At 29.7% G+C, this 19,050-nt stretch overlaps 1 protein-coding gene and 1 long non-coding RNA gene across 3 annotated transcripts in view; one reads left to right on the top strand and one right to left on the bottom strand.

The window, feature by feature from the left end:
* LOC122512390 (ephrin-B3) overlaps positions 1–7,296 on the bottom strand; it is a 46,114-nt gene extending 38,818 nt beyond the window's left edge. Inside the window, exon 1 of the mRNA XM_043628181.1 lies at positions 6,222–7,296. Coding sequence (XP_043484116.1) covers positions 6,222–6,340 — 119 coding nt within the window. The 5' untranslated portion in view covers positions 6,341–7,296. The remainder of the gene's footprint in view (positions 1–6,221) is intronic.
* Positions 1–19,050, top strand: part of LOC122512392 — a 209,786-nt gene that overhangs the window by 51,427 nt on the left and 139,309 nt on the right. The window lies entirely within an intron of this gene.

Below are 19,050 nucleotides of genomic sequence, written 5' to 3'. Positions count from 1 at the left end.
TACATACGTAATAATTAGAATAGCGCTCGTAGCAATAATTTCGAGGTGTCGACAGCTTCCGCATATTATCATTTCGAATGTCAAGGTGAAAAGATTTTTTCCCTCCATACCTTTATTTTCTTTCTTATCCTAGATTTTTTTTCCTCCTAAATTACTCTTCTTATCTAGAACTTTTTTTTTTTATTTTAAAGGATTGAAATTATTAAAAGGACTTAAAGGAAAAAAAGAACTTAAAAAAAGAAATTCAGTATATAGACAAAACCTAAGTTCATTTTTTTGCAGCTTCAAATGATCCAATGTTGAGCGCCTTGAGACGTGGCGCCACCTACGAGGTTAGTTCTAGTTGCGCTTTGAATTGGAGTAGCGTATATTCGAACCAAGGTTTTCTCAGAGTATTTATAAGAGGTCCTGACTAATTTTTCGCAAAATTTTTCCATTTTTCGGCTAAATCAAAAATAATTGTTTTAAATTATTATTAAAATAATTGTTCGTAGGTGCTTTGACCTCCCTAGGTAAAGTAAAAAATATTCTGAGGTCTAAAAACCCAAAGTGGTAGTTTTTGACGTCAACGTCAAAAACTATCACTTTGGGTTTTTAGACTTCATAGGTACGTTATGTATTTTAACACCGAAATAATTTGAATACTTTGCAAAAATTTGATTTCGTTTTGATTTGATTTAAAACTTTTATAATCATAAAAAACGATCATTTATTAATATATTGTTGTCGTCAGAATAAGAAAAAAAATAAATTGTACTCCCCCTCTGGTTTTCTAAAGAAAAGTGAGATTGTTCCCCTGCCTCTATGTACCGCAAACATAAATATATATGTAATAAGCATTTTTCACCTTGAAGCTTCCACTCTCGTAAAAGTTCCGGAAAGCAATAAACTTGGAATGCAGAACACGTTTACGGTCGTCCAATTAGCGCAAAATCCATTCGGCCGAACCGCTCCTTTACGCCTGGTTTCACTTTGTTTCGGTTTCTGTTTATAAAAGAGTTTCGCGGAGATTTTGCGGCATATACACACGTATACACACGTGTATAAATGCAGATACGAAACGAGCTGACGAAAATACGATCCGACGACAAAATATGTTCATGTGTTGTTAGAATAAAAGGATTTGTATATAATTACCGATAAAGTCTTTGAATACAAAGATGGTTTGTTGACTTTTACTATAGAAACGAAAAAGAAGAAAAGTAGAAGAAAAAAGTATAGAAGAAAAAGTAGAAAAAAGTAGAAGAAAAAAGTAGAAGAAAAATGTAGAAGAAAAAATAGAAGAAAAAATAGAAGAAAAAAAGAGGAGACGATATCTTTGCATGGACCAAGGGACGTAATCGCAAGATGAGGTATACACAGGGGGGAAAAGAGAGAGAGAGAGAGTTCGATCTATTCTATGCTTGTCCTAGCATCGAAGTCTCCGAAGCTTCGAGGAAGAACCGCCTCGAATCGTGAACACCAATCGCAAACAGCCGTTATCTTAAGACGTTTGACGTTTTTACGACTCGTCATTTTCCACGAGGGAGCACGATATTCATTCCGTTGTCCGAAAGAAGCTATTTTCGATTAAGAAACGGGAAAAAAATATTAATTATTAATTCTCTTGTCAATTCCTGATTGCAAAACGGTTTTTACATAAATTAAAACCTCGTCATTTTTTTACACAATTATTCCCTTATTTAGAAGTTAACTAACTCCTCTTTAGGCAATAGAAAAATGTTAAGCCACCGAAACCGATTTGTAGAATTTAGAATTTAATTTTAGCCCAAAATAAAAGTATATTTTCGAATTTTTTTTCCAGTATTATATAGGATATAGAATCGAACTATTTCGAGACAAATTGGTGTTATGAGATTATGTTCTGTTTATTTAAGTGTTGGAAACTTTTTTTGAGTATGTGGTATTAGTGTGTGTCTGAATTTAAATTGTGTATTTTGTGGTGAAGTAGGGAACACGTGGCTTTCGGATGTTAAACCATTTTTCATGGATTTAGTCGTGTCTGCTTCTTGAAAATTTAATGATGCATTAGAAAGGTGCCTAGTTTTTGTTTTTGAAAAATTGACGTTCTTTTAGTGTGTTATTTTCTTTCTGAGTTTTAAAATATATATAGATGGGGGAATTTTTTCTTTTTTATATATTTATATAAATATAAAGAGCGGATGAGAAAAATGTTTTGGAAACAAAATACACCGCAGGACAACTAATGGAGGAGATAAGTTATATACGGATGAGAAAAGTAACGGATTGATGTTATTTGTTCTTAAATAGAAATACGAAAAAAATGTAACTTTTGGTATTTAAATTAGAATTGAACCTAATTGTTAGAAATTTCTGGGCATTTCTCTTTTAGTTTTTACTATTTCCGAAAGTAAGTTTTACATAGTTTTACTAAAATTCACTTTAAAAATCGTAATATTTTATTTCGACAAAATAAAATTCGTTTGGGGCACAAAAAAACGAATACAGTAATTTTTACTATACGCTTGTATGCTAATTTCTAAACTGAATAGGAACTTTACCCCTTTTTCTCAATTTTTACTCCATTTGGAGTAAGTTTTCTTAATTTTACTGTTTGCTTCAAAAATGGTAAAAATCACTTTGGATCGAAAAAAATTTTTGCTATACTATCATAGTAAATCATAAACTTTCTGGAATTTTCATATTTTTACTCTTTTCGAAGTAAATTTCATAAATTTTACTTTATTTTACATCAAAAATAGTAAAATTCACATGAGACGTAATAAAATTTGTCTAAAATTTGTAGAAATCGAGTAAAGTAATTTTTCCTCTACTTTTATAATAAAATCTTAACTGTTTGGAATATTTGCACAATTTTCTCAATTTTTACTGCCCTTCGGAGTACATTTTACCAAGTTCACTGTAATTTACTCTGAAAGAAGTAAAAATTTACTTCTGACGATAAAAATTGCTTTTTAACACAAAAATCGAATAAAGTGATTTTTACTGCACTTTCATGGAAAAATCTAACTGTTTGGAATTCCTGCACATTTTTGTCAATCTTTACTGCTTTTTGAAGTAAATTTTATTAATTCTACCTGAAATTTACTCGAGATAATAAAATTTGTCTGAAACTTACAGACGACAAATACAATAATTTTTACTATACTTTCGTAGTAGGTCCTGAACTGTTACAAATTTATGCAGATTTTTACTATACTTTCAGAGAACATTTTTTTAATTTTAAATGAATATTTCTTTGAAATTGAATACTTGAATATTGAAAATAGTAAAATTTATTGTCGATATAGTAAAAATTAATATAAAAATGTAAAGAAATTCCCTATAGAAAATTTATCTTTCACGTTGTAAATAGCAAAAGTTACTTTATATTTTGCCCCATGTAAGAGTTCTTCTAATTATTAGTGCAATTTTTTCGAAGAGAAAAAAGAATTTAATAAAGAAATCTTTGCTACCGAAATCTTTACTGATTCAAAAATATTTCTTTAAATCAAAGATATTTTAATTCAAGAATTTTTTAATAAATTTTTCTAAATTGTAACGCTACAAAATTTTTCTTTCGAATTAACATAAAATTTCTTTCATTTTAAAAAAAATACTTTATTCAATCTTAGAATTTCTTTTGAAAAAATTATTTTAGTAGAAGTTTTATACAAATGGAAAAAAGATTTTGTTTGGAAAAACTGTCACTTTTATTTTGCGTTTAATGAAGAATTTGAATTTCGAATTACATAAAATTTTTTTTATTTTAAAAAAATACTTGATTCAATCTTAGAATTTCTTATAAAAAAATAATTTAAGTAGAAGTTTTATACAAATGGAAAAAAGATTTTGTTTGGAAAACTGTCACTTTTATTTTGCGTTTAATGAAGAATTTGACAGACAGTCAAAACAAAAGTTAGTCAAATGTGTTAATTTCCTTTTTTTTTAGAGAAGAAACAAAAATTGACTGTTCTATTTAAATAAAAATTACAATCTTATCATTATACGAGACGTTTGTTCAATTTTAGATTACGTTGTACATAAAAAGTTTCTTATTGACAGAAAATTGCAATTTTTATTCAAATTTTATAACAATTTAAGTTAATAGAAAGTAGAATTTAAATCTAAAATGTTCAAAATTAAATTTTTTTACTCTTCTTCCAAAAGTAGATTAAAATTCAATTTTTATATCTTAAATACGAAATAACGAAGTTGGAATGATTTTGCTTGATTTTTCATCATTTTTTTTTTAATTCGTGAGTGACATTCGCTTTGATATATAAGAAAATCCTGATTGAATCAAAGATATTTTATCTAAAGCAAAAAAATTGTAATTAAAGAAATTCGTTCTTTGAACCAAATAAAATTGCACTATTGTAAAAATTTTCAATTAAACCCATTTCTTTGATTTAAGCAACAATCGTTAATTTAACCTTTTTTAAGAGAATGTAAAAGTCGATGCGAGTTTTACATAGACTTTGACATCCTTTGAATAAGGAAAATTGATTCATTGGTGGAATTTCTCGAAATCAGATGAATAATTTTTTTGAATGAAACTTCTATAGGAGTCAAAATCAAAGATTTTCTTAAAACTTTTTTCTGTGATTACATTTTTTTTTTTGAAAAAAAAGAACTTTGTTCTTGAGCTGAATAGAGGATGAGAGACGATTTCTTAATATTGTCGCATTGAAAATAGGAGGTCGAAAATTAGTTAAAGACTGATCGAATGAAATGAGTTTAGTGCATGTAACGATTGTAACGTGTGCGATGTCGGGGAGATCGTAAAAGTCGAGGAGAGACAGTGTTCTCGAAGGGAAGACTCGCCTTTGTCACGAGCCGATTTCGTTCGAGTCACGAACAGAGCCGTTTACCGTACGATCGTTCGAAAGCCATGGCAAGGTAACATTCGCTTTGGTTCTGCGTCTCGAACGAATAATTGGAAAGCGAGAACGAGCGACTTTTTCCCTTGGGAATGAGAAAAAAATTAAATGTAAGCGGCACACCGATTTGATTAAAGCTGAATCCTCTTGAATTAAATTGCATATCGAGAAGGGGGAGAGAGAGAGAGAGAGAGATTTTCTTTATATGCAACAAGAATTGTTTCTCTCTCTCTAGGAATTTAAATAATTGTCAATTCCCACAAGGATTAAATGTTATTTCAAAAATTTGTGAGTAGAGTTAATATGCTTTTTTGGAAAATTCGAATAGCATGTTTAGCATGTGAAATCGATTCACTTTTAAGAACCGCGGCTCTTTAAATCTTGCATGCCTTGCTTCTTATCGTCTATATTATTGTTCCGACTTAAAAAAAAAGGGTATACAAAATTGCTGACACGCAACTTTTTCTTTATGCTCAATTACAATCTTTAAAAAAGAGAATTTACATTTACAAAGAGGCGACTCATACATTAACGAGGAAATTATTCTTTAGAATATTTTTTTAAAGGTGTGTTTTTCATTTTTTTTTTTTGGAACAAATTGTAAGTGGGTATTTTTAGAAGTTTGACTTTTTTTCCAAGAAGAGTACGATTTCATCTTCGGTTCTTCTGATAAGAAGAAATAGCAAGGTTTCTTCTAGTGTTTGTAAACAGATAAGTAAACTAGTTTTTCCCCTAAAATTTCAAGACTGACTTCTTATTTGCCTATTGATGAATATAGGAAGTTTTCAGAAGATAGAAAATCTTAATTATTTAGTTAGCATACAAGTGGACATTGAATTAATTCTTATGCTAATTTTCAATTCCTTGATGAATGCAGAAGAAGAGAGGAAGATGGGAAATAATTATTTTAAAACGGGAAGAACTTTATAAAATTGAAGACGTTTTCGCAATTACCACCTCAACTAATTTTAGTTTGAATTTCCGGTTATTTACAACCTCACGGGTGTTAATTTTCCACGATTCATTCATCAACATCCCGTCATTGGGAATCGCTGACAAGAGCCATAGAGCGCAAACGATCTTCTTAAGAAAAAGAAGCTCATTGAAGTGAACAGGATATTTTACCACAACTTTTTTTTCAGAGAGAAAAATAGCCTTCGTGAAGAAACAGAGTATTTACTACTTTGGTATTAAAACTCGTTTTAACAGTGGAAAACTACTGTGTTGGGATTTCCATTGAAAAGTATAAAGTGATCGCTTACGGAGAAATTCACTCGATAAAAGAGTACAGTCGTGAAGCGACGGGAGAGTTAACAAAACACAAGTTGCAACAAAAGACTGGTATTTTTTTTTTTGCTGTTTTTTGTAACCACTTACATGGAATTTGTTGTGTTCCAATGCATGCTGATTGTTTTCGCACAGTTGCTCACGGTTGATAGTAGAACCGTTTGAAGGCACACTAGGAACACCAGGGTCACAAATGACGTGGAAATCATCGTAATAAACAGAACGAGTGCGAACACCGTCTGTATCACCAATTAACGCACACACCACTTCCGACTTCGTCGTCCACCACTTTCCAACAACACGACACATCCACATCCACTAAATTATTAATTTTGGTATTTAATTCACCCGAAATTTCAAATTTTTCATCAACATCACTATTATTTTTCTTTTCTAATAAATCCTTTGCATTTTTGCCGTTATCCAATATTGAGCACAAAACAATTTCAAGTTATCCAAAAATTGTAGTACCAATTAGACACTTGGATTTTTTTTTACTTCCGTTGCCTCTGGCCCAGTTGGAGCCAACCGTCGGTTTGATGAGCCATTCTTCTCATTTCGGATCCAAAGGGAAAAAAAATGTTCAAATCCTTGAGGATGCTGACCGCATGAATTTCGCGTCGCGCGAGAGCTCCGACGCTTAAGGTGCGACAAGAGCTTTTTGTTCCCTTTACGGAACACACTGCACTATTCAATAAAAAAATTTTTTTTTTATTTACTCTTTTCCAAAAATCCACTTTTTGATGATGATTTATTTTTCACAAAAATTTTTTAATCACTTCTATGACCACTATTTTGGAGGAGAGTAACTCCTCCACATGACAGGAAAATTAATTTCGATAAAATCAGCTTCGTCCTTTGGGTTTCATCCTTTTTGTATAGAGCCTGCAAATTGTGTTATTCCACTGATTGAAAAATTTTTCCTTCACTTTTGTATTTACACTTTTTTTTCTGGAAATTTTATTATAGAAAAATATTGTTTTGGAAAAGTAAAACTTTTTATTAAATAAAAGTAAGGGGGAAAAAAAAGTGTATTCTGGGATTTTTTTTTTTTGGAGCAATGTTTTGCGGTACTCGTGTGTATTGGAAACCGACGAGAAAGGAGACAGGGTACCTCCTCGTTTGGAATCGCGGACGCGTCTGTCCTGACTGTAGGGAACTGTCGTGGCCGTTCGTCTCTCCTCGCGTCGAGTTCCGTGGTTGAACCCGAGGGGTGTCGACTTTTACCGACTCAAGTCGAAGCTGTACGAAGGCTATGAATTCTATACTTTGTGTGCCTCGCGATTACTTCTTCGGCATTGTGCCTCTCACACGCCAGACGAGTTGGAAGTTGTTCTATCTAATTCGGAGTTAATTCGACGAATTTCTACGAGATTTCACTTTAAATTCTTTTCAATTTTTAGGGAAATTAGATTTTTGTTTTTTATTGGGGTGTGAAATTTTTTACATTACTTTCTATTGATGGAATTTTTTGTTTTGTGGAAGTTTTAGTTGGGAATATTTTGTTTTGAGTGATTTTTGAAATAAAACTGCGATTTTACTGTGTTGAATTTTCTAGCTGCACTTGGATTTTATTTGGCAGAATTCTTATTTGGCAGATGTTTTATTTAAGACAATTATTAGTGAATTGATTTTTTGTTAAACAAAAATTTCTGTTAGCTTAATTTTTGTTTGGATAAAATTTTATTCAGCAGATTTCTTATTTGGCGGAATTATTATTTTGCAGAATTTTTATTTGCCAGAATTCTTATTTGATAGAATTCTTATTTGGCAAAATTCTTATTTGGCAGAATTCTTATTTGGCAAATATTTAATTTAACACAATTATCATTAACTCAACTGCTCGTTAAACAGAATTTCCAGTTTAGCTTAATTTCCATTTGGGACAAATTTTATTCAAAAGAATTATTTTTTTGCAAAATTCTTCTTTAGCAGAATTTTTATTTAACACAATTATCAATTAATGGATTTTTTGTTAAATATAATTTCCAGTTATATGAATTTCTATTCGGACCCGATTTTAATTAGGAGATTTTCGATTTGCACCAGATTTTATTTAGTAAAATTTCTATTTGAACTTTTATTTAACTTTCCTTTAACGAGAATTCATATTTAACAGAATTTCGAACTATTAAAAAAATTAAAATTTAACAGCAAGTTTGATCAAAGCAAATTTATAGAAAAAATATTTATTTTTAAAAGAATTACTATATTTGCTTGGTTTTTTATTCAATTTTAGTTTTATTTAACCGAAATTATAGTTTTTGGGATTCCTTTTTGTCAAAATTACAATGTTGGCTTATTTTTATTTAGCCAAATATCTATTTAGTTTAAATTCTATTGAAATTATATTTTATTTAGCAAAATTCTCTTTAGTGGGATTTCTTTTTTAACCAATTTTTATTTGGCAGAATTCTTGCATAATATAATTTTTACTGCAATTTGATTACTTGGAGTAAAATAGAAATTCTGCCTTTTGAGAATTCGATTTTGTGGAAAAATTTGCTAAATAAATGTTCTGCTTAATGGAATTCACATTGAATAAAATAAATTTATCCAAATAAGAATTTTCTTTAAAAAAAATTTTGAATTAACATAAATTGTTTTGGACCAAAATTTTCTTGTTTGAGAATTTTGCTAAAAGAAATTGAAATCTACTAGAAATTCTGCTAAATGCAATTTTTGTTTAATCAAAATTCACAAACCAAAAAATTCTGTTAAATGAAAATTTCATTTTTTGGCAAATTTATCAGTTTAAATAAAAAAATGTAAATTTTGCTGAATTGAAATTTGTTTTGAATTTTGAAATTCCTCTGAATGGGAATTCTGCTTAATAAAAAAAAAAACAAAAAATTCTATTACATGAAAAAAAAGTCAGATAGAAATCATGTTAAATAAGAATTCTTCTTGCTTAATGAGAACTGTTTCAGCATTTAAAGTAATATATGTAACTTACGCACTTGTTTTATTTCTATTTCTTTTAATATTATCTTTTATTATCACTCTTTATTATTATTACTTTTTTAATTATTACATAAATTATTTATATAATTTATGTACCGGAGGATTATGTTTTCAAAAATTAATTTTGTCGAAATAATTAATATTTATTCACGTTGAATTAAAATTATAAATTCTGTTTCTAAACTATTATTTTACGAGAAAACCCATTAACTATTAAGTGATATCACATAAAATTAACCATCCTCCTACCCCTCGTCATCATAAATCGTAAACGTTTTCAAGAAGGGGTTCGCTTACCCCTATTCCTAATTTAGATTTTGAACAACTCTTTTATGTTTCTCTCATAGTACTTTGTTAAAAATACTGTATTACGTGATTATGTTTTCTTAGCCCGAGGAGGAATATTTTCCTCTATGTAAATTATACAATATTTCTTTCGTGTTGCAAAAGTTATAGTCAACAACTGTTATTAACATTTGAGTAAATATAATGAAACATCTGCTCTCTATTTCTCTATTATAATAATCTAACAGATGACTCTTGTTTAATTTAGAAATTTTCGAATCTTTATAATTATGACACATCAACAGAATAACAGAAATATATAGATATTTTGATATATGCGCTCTTACAATAATAAACTGCGTAGTAAAAAAATAAAATGATACCCTAAATTTTTCCATATGTACCAAAAAAAATTACTTTACTTTTCTGAAAAATTGATCGAAAAAAGAAACATGATAAATGATGTTTTAAAATTTTGATATCGATGTTTAGGTTGTAGTTCGTGGTAACATAAAAATCTCCCTTGAAAAACTTAAAATTGATGATTTTAAGTGCTGTACCCATGTATATATATAGACGACCCTCAATATTACATTAACGGGTGCCGAAAAAATGTTTCCTCTCTCTCATCCTTTTCAAGAATTCGTGAAAATTTATGAGGGTTTTTTTTCCACTAAACCGGAAGTTTTTAGGCCATTGTGTCCCATTTATAGTGCAACACACAACCGATAGTAGTGATGTCTCGTTTACGATAATAGTCATTCTCCTGAAACGAAAAAAAGAATGTGTTTTGGATTTTTTTGTTCGAAACTGGAAAAAGCTTTTGTTTTCCCTCGCACGGGACAATAGTGACTCAACAAAATTTTCTTGTTTTGTTTTCTAAAACGTTCCAAGGTTAACGATTATATATATCACGTTTACATTTCTTGACAAATATTGCCTTAACGGCTATTAAAAATTTTTTTCGGTAAAAAACAGAGAATTCTAAAAGAGAAGAGCCGTTTAGGTAAAAAATCCGAAGAATAATATTAGTCGTATAATTATATTACATATAGTATAACAGTGTAGTATAGTATAGTTTAGTATAGTAGTAATTATAATATAAGTAGTATAATTTTATTTTTGATTTTTAAGTTCTTTCACTTTTATCATTTTTATTATTTTTTAATATTTCTATTTACTGTTGCTGATTGCTGGGATTATTAATCTTGGATTATTCTGATACTAGTGAGTTATTTCATTCGATCATATTAGTCATTAGCCACTTTGTATTCTAGCGCCTTCAGCATAAGCTTCCCTCGCGTTATAATAACGAACTGGTGAAAGTAAGGTCAGTCGTATATAAAACAATAATTTATTCCCAGTCGTTACACATTTTTTTCTATTTAAAATTCAAATTGTAAATATGTAATCGATCCTGGATGATTGCCCCCCTTTTTGATGCGAATTTAGTTGGAATTTTTTTTTTCTATTTAGCATTTCAACAAACTGAATTTTTTTTTCGTTCTATTTATCATTTCAATAAACTGCGAATTTGGCTAAATTTTTTTCTTTTCATTTAAAATTGAAGAAAATTTTGTAAACACAGTTTTGCTAAGAATATCAAATTGAGACAAAAAACGAATCAAAATGTTGCTTCGCAACACTTTTAATTCGTTTTTTGTCTCAATTTGATATTCTTAGCAAAACTGTGTAAAATAAATTAAAATGTCATGCTTTTTAAAATTATAGAATTATAGAAATAGTTCTATAGCAAAAGAATGGTGATATGTTAGCAATGACAGAGACTTAACCATAACATTTAATAATAAGAAATTAGTGGGAATTAAGAGAACTGTAATATGAATGCAAATTAAAAAACCTGCCACGAGTATATAAAAAACTGATCAGCAACAATTCCCAAATGTTGACACAGCAAATAAATGAATAATAATAGTTGAAAAGAAGAGGATGAAAAAAACCCGACTTTTCGCGCGCCTAGGGTACCGAATCTTGTATGCATAGGATTTTGACTCGGCAAGGAAGTTAAGTAATCCACATTCAGAAAAGTTCTCGAGCATAGATCAATATTTGCAGAAGACTTCTATTTCGCTGGTTTTCAATAGGACGGTCAGATGTTCATACACATGTGTGTCTCTTTTCCTCTAAAGTACGTATTCCTACTACCTTACATTTACTCGAATATTGTCCATTGTATTCGGCTTTTCGTCGGTGCAAGGAAAAAAAGGGAAGAAAGAGAAGGAAAGATGTGTAACAAACGGATTGTAAGGGTCATCGTTCAAGGACCCTATATATATGTTTGAGAACACATTTTAAAGATTTCATTCTTTTTTTTCAATAAGTGTGTATGGAGAGGGTATATTTATGAACTCAAAAAGCGTGACTTGACTTTATTAAAACGAGTCATCTTCTCTTTTCCTAAGCCTAAAATTCTCTCCCCCCCCCACCTTCCCCTCTTTACTGTGACATCTAAAACCACACCTTCTTCGCATTGTGTCAAAAAGTTGAAAGCAATAAAAAAGAGCTTCTAGTTTCTAAATCTCAGTGGCACTATGTACTCTATCCGTCTAACAGGAAGTGCTAGACTAGCTTGAGGGATTAACTCTCCGATGCCAAGTTTCCGCTTTACTCGCTGCACGTTTACGAGGTAAATTCGAAGGAAGTTTTCAACATCAGCGCTCGTAACTTTTCAAGTACTAGAAATTGACGGGAAAGCCGGTGATGTTCTCAATCATGAACAGCAGCAGGCCAACTTTTATCGCTGTGCAATCCCTAGTTGGAATTTTGACCAGAACTCTCCTCTTTCTTTTCTTGGCTTTCAGGGTCGATTGAAAAAGTTTTCAAGAAAAGCGCGCTGTATAAATTTATAATTTAGAATATTAAAAGGGCGAAGAACAAAATTAATATAGTTTAACTTGCTCTCTAAATTTGAATTTGTAAAAATGTTTACTGATTCGAATTAGTGACTGACTTTTTGCTTTTGAATATGAGTAATACGAGTACTATCAGTATTAGCGCTTCTGACAATTCAGCAGAACTGGTATTACTACTAAAAGTCATATAAGTAGTAAAATTAGAGTAGAATAGTATAGTATAATATACTAATAGTAGAATAGTATAGTAGTAGAATATATACTAATAGTAGAATAGTATAGTAGTATACTAGAATATTAATAAAGTTAGAACAGTAAAGCTAGGAGTTGAATGCAGAAGTATAAAAGTTAGGACACTAAAACTAGGTGTCGGTAAACCTATCAGTAGCACCGGAAGTTTGGTTCGATACTTAAAAACATTAAAATAACACTATAACGTCAATCCGTTTCCTGGTTCAGTATAACCATACTGCAACTATAAATAAATCATATCTAAAAGCGATTGTATTCATCATTTAAAATCTAAACGAAAACAGAAAACTTCCGGTCAATAATTTCAAATTGATTTAAAGACTATACACGTTGTAATTTTTGAAGGGCAGGTGGTGGAGCTGATATGTTGAAATGAAACAATGTATATATACTTGTATATATATATAGTAATCGCGTGTATTGCGGAAGCTCATAGTCAATGAGTTCATCGGTTCGAGTTGGGCAGGTGTGACAAACCAACTTGGAAAACATCCCTTGGTTCGGGGAATGCCACATATGTAGGAAGACACAACATATATATGTGTAGGGTGCGCATCAAGACAATGTTTGCTCAGCCGAGCATTTCGGGGGATGATTCACGCTTGGGGAGTCTAATGGCTCGATAATCGCGCCTCACAAATTTATCGACGTTACACCAACGAGATTCTCCTTTCCTCTCCCACTCATTCTTTTGCCTTTTCTCGACTCCTCTCTCTCTCTCTTTCTCTCTTTCTCTCTTATACTTTTGCCATTTTTCTTTCTCTCTTACACTTTTGCCATTTATACGACAATTCGTTTCGAGAGAGATTGCATTAAATCTTTGCCTTCCATAATCCCAGCAGTACTTGAAATCAGATTATGGCCAGAGGGTGGAGGGGGAAGTGAAACTTATTCTTGCTGACTTTGTCAAATATCTACTATTTTTCCCTTCTTAACCAAAAGTCTCTTTAATTTATTTCAATATCACTTTTATATTTCAATTACCTTTTGAACCAGATTTTAAAGTGCGGTGTTGACTTTGACCTATATATGGAAATTGAACAGGGTTGCCACAGATCAGGAAAATCAGGGAAAAGTCAGGGATTTTTAGTAAAAGTACTGGAAAAAATTTAATTTTTAAAATTCATAAGAAAACTCAATTTTGAATGAATTTAATTAGAAATTTTATAGAACTTAGTTTTTTAAAAAATTTTAATAATTCAAATTCTTCTGAAATTAGTTACATTTTTTAATACATATTTAATTAATTGTCAAAAATTATGGATTTATAGAAGAATTTTAGTTAAAAACATTAAAAAAATTGAATTTTGAAGAAGTTACAAATATAATTTATTGCAGAAATTCAATTATTTTCAAAAGTAATAAAATTCTTGGCAAAATTTTAATTATTTTCAAAAATTTCCCTTAATTCAATGATTTTAAATATCTACTATTTTAATCAAATTTTCCTAAGGAATTCAATTATTTAAAAAAAATCTTAATACAATTTTTAAGCAAACATTTCATTATTTCCATAAATAATAAAAATTTCGCAGTAATTCAATTATGTTTATAATTTTTTACAAATTTCTTCTCAATAATTTAATTATTTTCATAAATAATAAAACTCATCGCAGAATTTAAATTACTGTTTTTACAATTTTAATTTCAATTCTGTTGAAATTAGTTGAATTTTTTAATATTGTATTTAATATTATTTCCAAAATTTTAACGCAATTCTTAGAAAGAAATCAATTATCTAGATAAATTTCTCCGCCAAAATTCAATTGTTTTCAAGAATTTTAATAAAATTCTTTGCAAAATTCAATTATTTTCATAAATAACAATATTATTCAAGAGAATAAAATTATTTTCAAGAGTTAGAAAATTCTTTTCAGAAATTCAATTATTTTCAAAAGTAAAAAAAAAATTCTCGTCATGATTTTAATTTTTTTTTTATAAATAATAAAAATTTCCCTGAATTTCAATTATTTACAAATTTTTTCGCAGTAATTCAATTATTTTTAAAAATAATAAAACTGTTCTCAGTAATTTATTTATTTATTTAAGATTCTACACTGGGCTAAGCCCTTAATAAAAAAACGATCATAAAAGTCAATTTTCATAAATAATAAAACTCATTGCAGGACTTCAATTATTTTTGATACAATTTTAACCGAATTTCTAGAAAAATGTGATTATTCTTAAAAAATTTATTAAAATTTGTCGAAAAAATTCAATTATTTAAAAATTTGTTGATAAAATTCTTTATGAGAATTCAATTTTAACAAAAATTCAATTATTCAATAAATTATTTATTTTTGAATTTAAATAATTGAATTTTCGTAGAATTTTCTAATAAAAATTGATTTAAAAATTAATTTCCGAATAATCGATTTATCATTTATTAAAATAATTGAATTTTTGCAACGAATTTTATTTTATTTTTTTTTTAATAATTGAATTTTTTTGAGAATTTGCAAATAAATGTAATACAAAACATTTTTGAGTATCTAATAATTTTTAGAGTGAATCAGAATATTCTTTAGAGTCAGGGAAAAAGTGAAAATGTTGTCTGGAAATCAGGTAAAAGTCAGGGAAAAACAAAATTAAATATTTGTATCAACCCTTTTGAACCTTCTTTACACTAGGGATGAAAGATTAATTTTAGAATATAAACTTTTAAAATAAATTTTCGAAAAGAATTTATAAAACAATTTTATAATTTTAATTTTATAATTTAATTTTTATAATTTTAATTTATAAAATAAACTTTAAAATATAATTTTAATTAATTTACAAAATAAATGTTAAAAAAGAGAATTAATTCATAGAAGTATGTATTGTTTTTGAGTAACAAGATTTTGTAAATTGTGAAAAGTAAAATGATTTTTAAAAAATGTGAAGGCAGATAAATAAGTTTTTAAAGAGGGTTGTTCTAACCCCCCGTTACATTATATAGAACAGCAAGATATTATTTTTGATTAATGCTTGTAATAAATAACTTGAATAAGAAGATAAAAATTATGGAAATGACTCAAGAGAGAGTTTACATAACACGATTTTTTTTTTTTTTTGAATTATTGTTCAAAATAGAAAGGGGAACCCCGGATTATTGTATACTTATCGTGTTTTAAACCAATATAAGAAGTGGGGTTTTTATGGTACATACAAATGTGATAATGAACCAAACTGCTTTTATGGTTTTAGAGTTCAAGCTGACTCTATTGTTTGAAACAGCTTTTATGGTAAATGAATCACATGAAAAATATGATTCAAATTATTCTCATATAATTATGAATTATGAGAAAGATGGTTTATTGTCTGCAACAATGTGTCTTGTTCAATTTTGGTTGTGTTAACCAAATTATATTGGTTGTCTCAACCAAATGATTTAAATACCAACAAAATGTTTTTGTTATTCTAAAAAACTGATTGAAACAAAGATTTTGTTTTTCTCATTTAAATAATTTAAATACCAACCAAATTGTTTGGTACCGAACACAATAATGTTGGTTATACTCAGACAAAACATTTTTCTCATGTATATACACTTTTTTTTTGTTTTGAACTTTTTTCTCAAAGGTCAAGGACAATTCTGAATATAAAAACACTGCTATTCACAGTCCGGTATCGATCACAAAGAATTAATCATTGAATCATTTTAAGTCTATTGAAAACGTTGATTATTATTCTCGAATAGGATATATCGAAACGATGAGGACACACCTCAATGATCCGAATGGATCGTATCTTTTTCGCTCTTCTCTTTCCTCCATTGATTTTTTTTTCTTCTTCTTCTTCTTCATCATCATTTCTTTTTTTTGTTTTGCTCAAAGATGAATCGAAAACACCTATATCAATTCATACAGAGGTAACCAAAAGCATCTCTCTGAAAAAGATGCTGAGTTTTCGAGACGAACTTCCAAAGAGATGGATCCATTAGCCATTAGTTAATCTATCTGACAATCGACATCGGTCCAAACTGAACAATACCACCAAAAAAAAATATAAGAAATCGATTTTTCACGCCTTTGGAACTTTTTTTTCATGTATATGCATTTAGTTGGCATCTGACTTAAAAGACGATTCAAAAATTAGATTTGATGAAATAATTTTATCTCTATTATTTCAATAATATATGTGTGTAATTGATCGACAAAGGGAGAAAATTCCTGGAACGTTTTGAAATTGTTATTATTATATTATTTTCCATGTGATGCGAAACTGACCCTATAGATCTCGTGGTTCGTATTTTATTTGGAACAGTTGCTCTGGGAGATTCTATCAGCGATATATGCCATTCGAAGGGTTAGTGCCGGATCTAAACTTTATGGGAGCTTAGGTCATTGTTACCAGTTTCTAAGGCGGGGGAATCCCCTCCCCCCTCCCTCCCGCCATTACCTTATGCCTATGATTTATGCGTCTGGATAAAATAGTCCCAACGATCCTGAGCCCCCTCTGTATACATGTATACATATACAAGCATTGTAGTCTTTTTATGGGTGTTGCGTGTTTTCGATATTTTTCAGATGACTACCATTTGTTTAATTTAATTTTTAATTCTAACTTTTGCTTTAAAGTTTAAATTGTATATCACTCGAGTTTGACGATGAGTTTGACACGTGAGGAGTGATTTATGAAACGGTTTTCATGTCTTTTTGTTTTTTATTTCCTCTAGTTCTAAATTAGGAGACATCTTATTACACTCTAAAACATTGTGTTTAAATCAAATGCTCCATTTTTTGTATAAACTTTATTTTTAGATTAGGTATAGCTTAGATTATTATAAATAAAGTTCGTTCAACTCTTTGAGACCCATAATTGAGAAATTTGATAAATATCTATAAACTGTACGGTATCTACGGTTTTCTGAGTCTGTTTGAAGTAAATTTGAAAACCCCCGAGTAGCAAGATTCATGCGAATCAAATTGATTTTAAATTTCTATTGTCCGCCATAGTGGATCCGCCATTTTGAATTTGTTAGTATTCGTTTAATGAGAATTTTTTCTAAATGAAAGCAAAAGAGTTGAAATCTATTCTTTAAAATTACAATTGAAATTCTTGTTTTAGAAGAAGAATGGCAATTTCATTCCCCCTTTAAGGAAACAATTTCGAAATCTTTTTTTTGGGCATTAAATTTATTAAATGTAAAATACTGATGCAGATATATTTATTGAAAAGTGGTTCAATTTGGGAAGAAATTTCTACATCAGTGAATCTTAGTTTTTTTCTTACTTTTTCTTTTTTGGTGAACGTAGGTGTCTTTAATGACTGATAAAGTATTGCTGGTGAGATAAGCAAAAATGAGTCTAATTTATCGGCATAACGGTGACGGCTTTTTAGATAAGGCTTTATATTCACGAACGGAAATTCGGTGTGCGAGAACATGTCAAGTGAGTTTCAAAAGCGCGTTTCCTCATTTTTCGACCATGAAACTTTTTTAAGGTGAATTGAGGAAATAAATTCTATTAACTCAAGGAACAGGTTTTTTTTCGAAAAATATTTATATTAAATCTGTACAGGTATTATAAAATGAGAAAAAGCTATAGTGTCGAAGTAGATTTCTATTTTTTTCAGAAATTACTTCTGGAAAATTTCCAGAAGTTACTTTCGGTAATCCTTTCACATAGAACATTTTTTTAAATGGATGAAATTTTTTACAGTCGTTTGTCTATTCAACTAAAAGGTTTTGATTCAGTACTTGGTGGCAGTAATACTATAGAAGTACCAGGAATAGTAGTAATACCACCAAATACTGGCAATACTGGTGATACCAAAGATTTATAGTTCAGTACTTTGCCTACTGTTCCAGAAGCTTTTGGTTCACTATTTGTTAGCAGTATTACTAGCAACACTAGTAGTAATACAACTAATATTATGCACCGAAAGCTTGTTACAGTACTCGCAATTTTCATGCCAATAGCACCGGAAAATCGATTTACTAAATTCAATTTTGCAAGTTCCGAAAAAAAACTCGTGGAAGACAACTTGGGGACTTGTTGTCAGTCTGGGTGGTCAAGGGGATTCACATTCGAAGCTCATCAACCACACGCCATAATTAATGTTGTACTTGGGAAATGTTGAAGTAAAGAGGATTATTAGACCAGTACGTGACGAATGACCGTGTCAGTCTTGGGGAACACGGGACCATATATAGGCGAAGGGGGATGACTGTCGATGGTCGCAGGTTAGGTTGGGGTCACGGTGGTTGTGGATGATGACGAAGTGATGGTAGTGGAAGAGAGGGACACACAGAGCAACGGTGAGATATCGGAGAATGATTTCGTGCTTGCATTCCATGGACCCCGAGATCGCGTATAGACGAAGGTCCAACTGGAATAATAGAATACCATTTGCTATTGTGTTCACTCTTCATATATACGCAGACAAATGTGTGTATGTATGTATTTATATTTGCGTGTATACAGACACATACACGTTTATACAAAACGTGTGTACACATATTGACGGAGGGTGTATGTGCGTGCTATGGGTATACCTTCTTCGGACATAATGCGAAGGTACCTATGGGGTCCGCGCCATTATATTTTCTACCTCGACGC

Source organism: Leptopilina heterotoma, unplaced genomic scaffold, assembly GCF_015476425.1.
Source record: "Leptopilina heterotoma isolate Lh14 unplaced genomic scaffold, ASM1547642v1 Lhet_98, whole genome shotgun sequence".
NCBI classification, from domain to species: Eukaryota; Metazoa; Arthropoda; class Insecta; order Hymenoptera; family Figitidae; genus Leptopilina; species Leptopilina heterotoma.
Note: the sequence above shows the minus strand (reverse complement) of the source record. Positions and strands in the feature narration are given on the sequence as shown.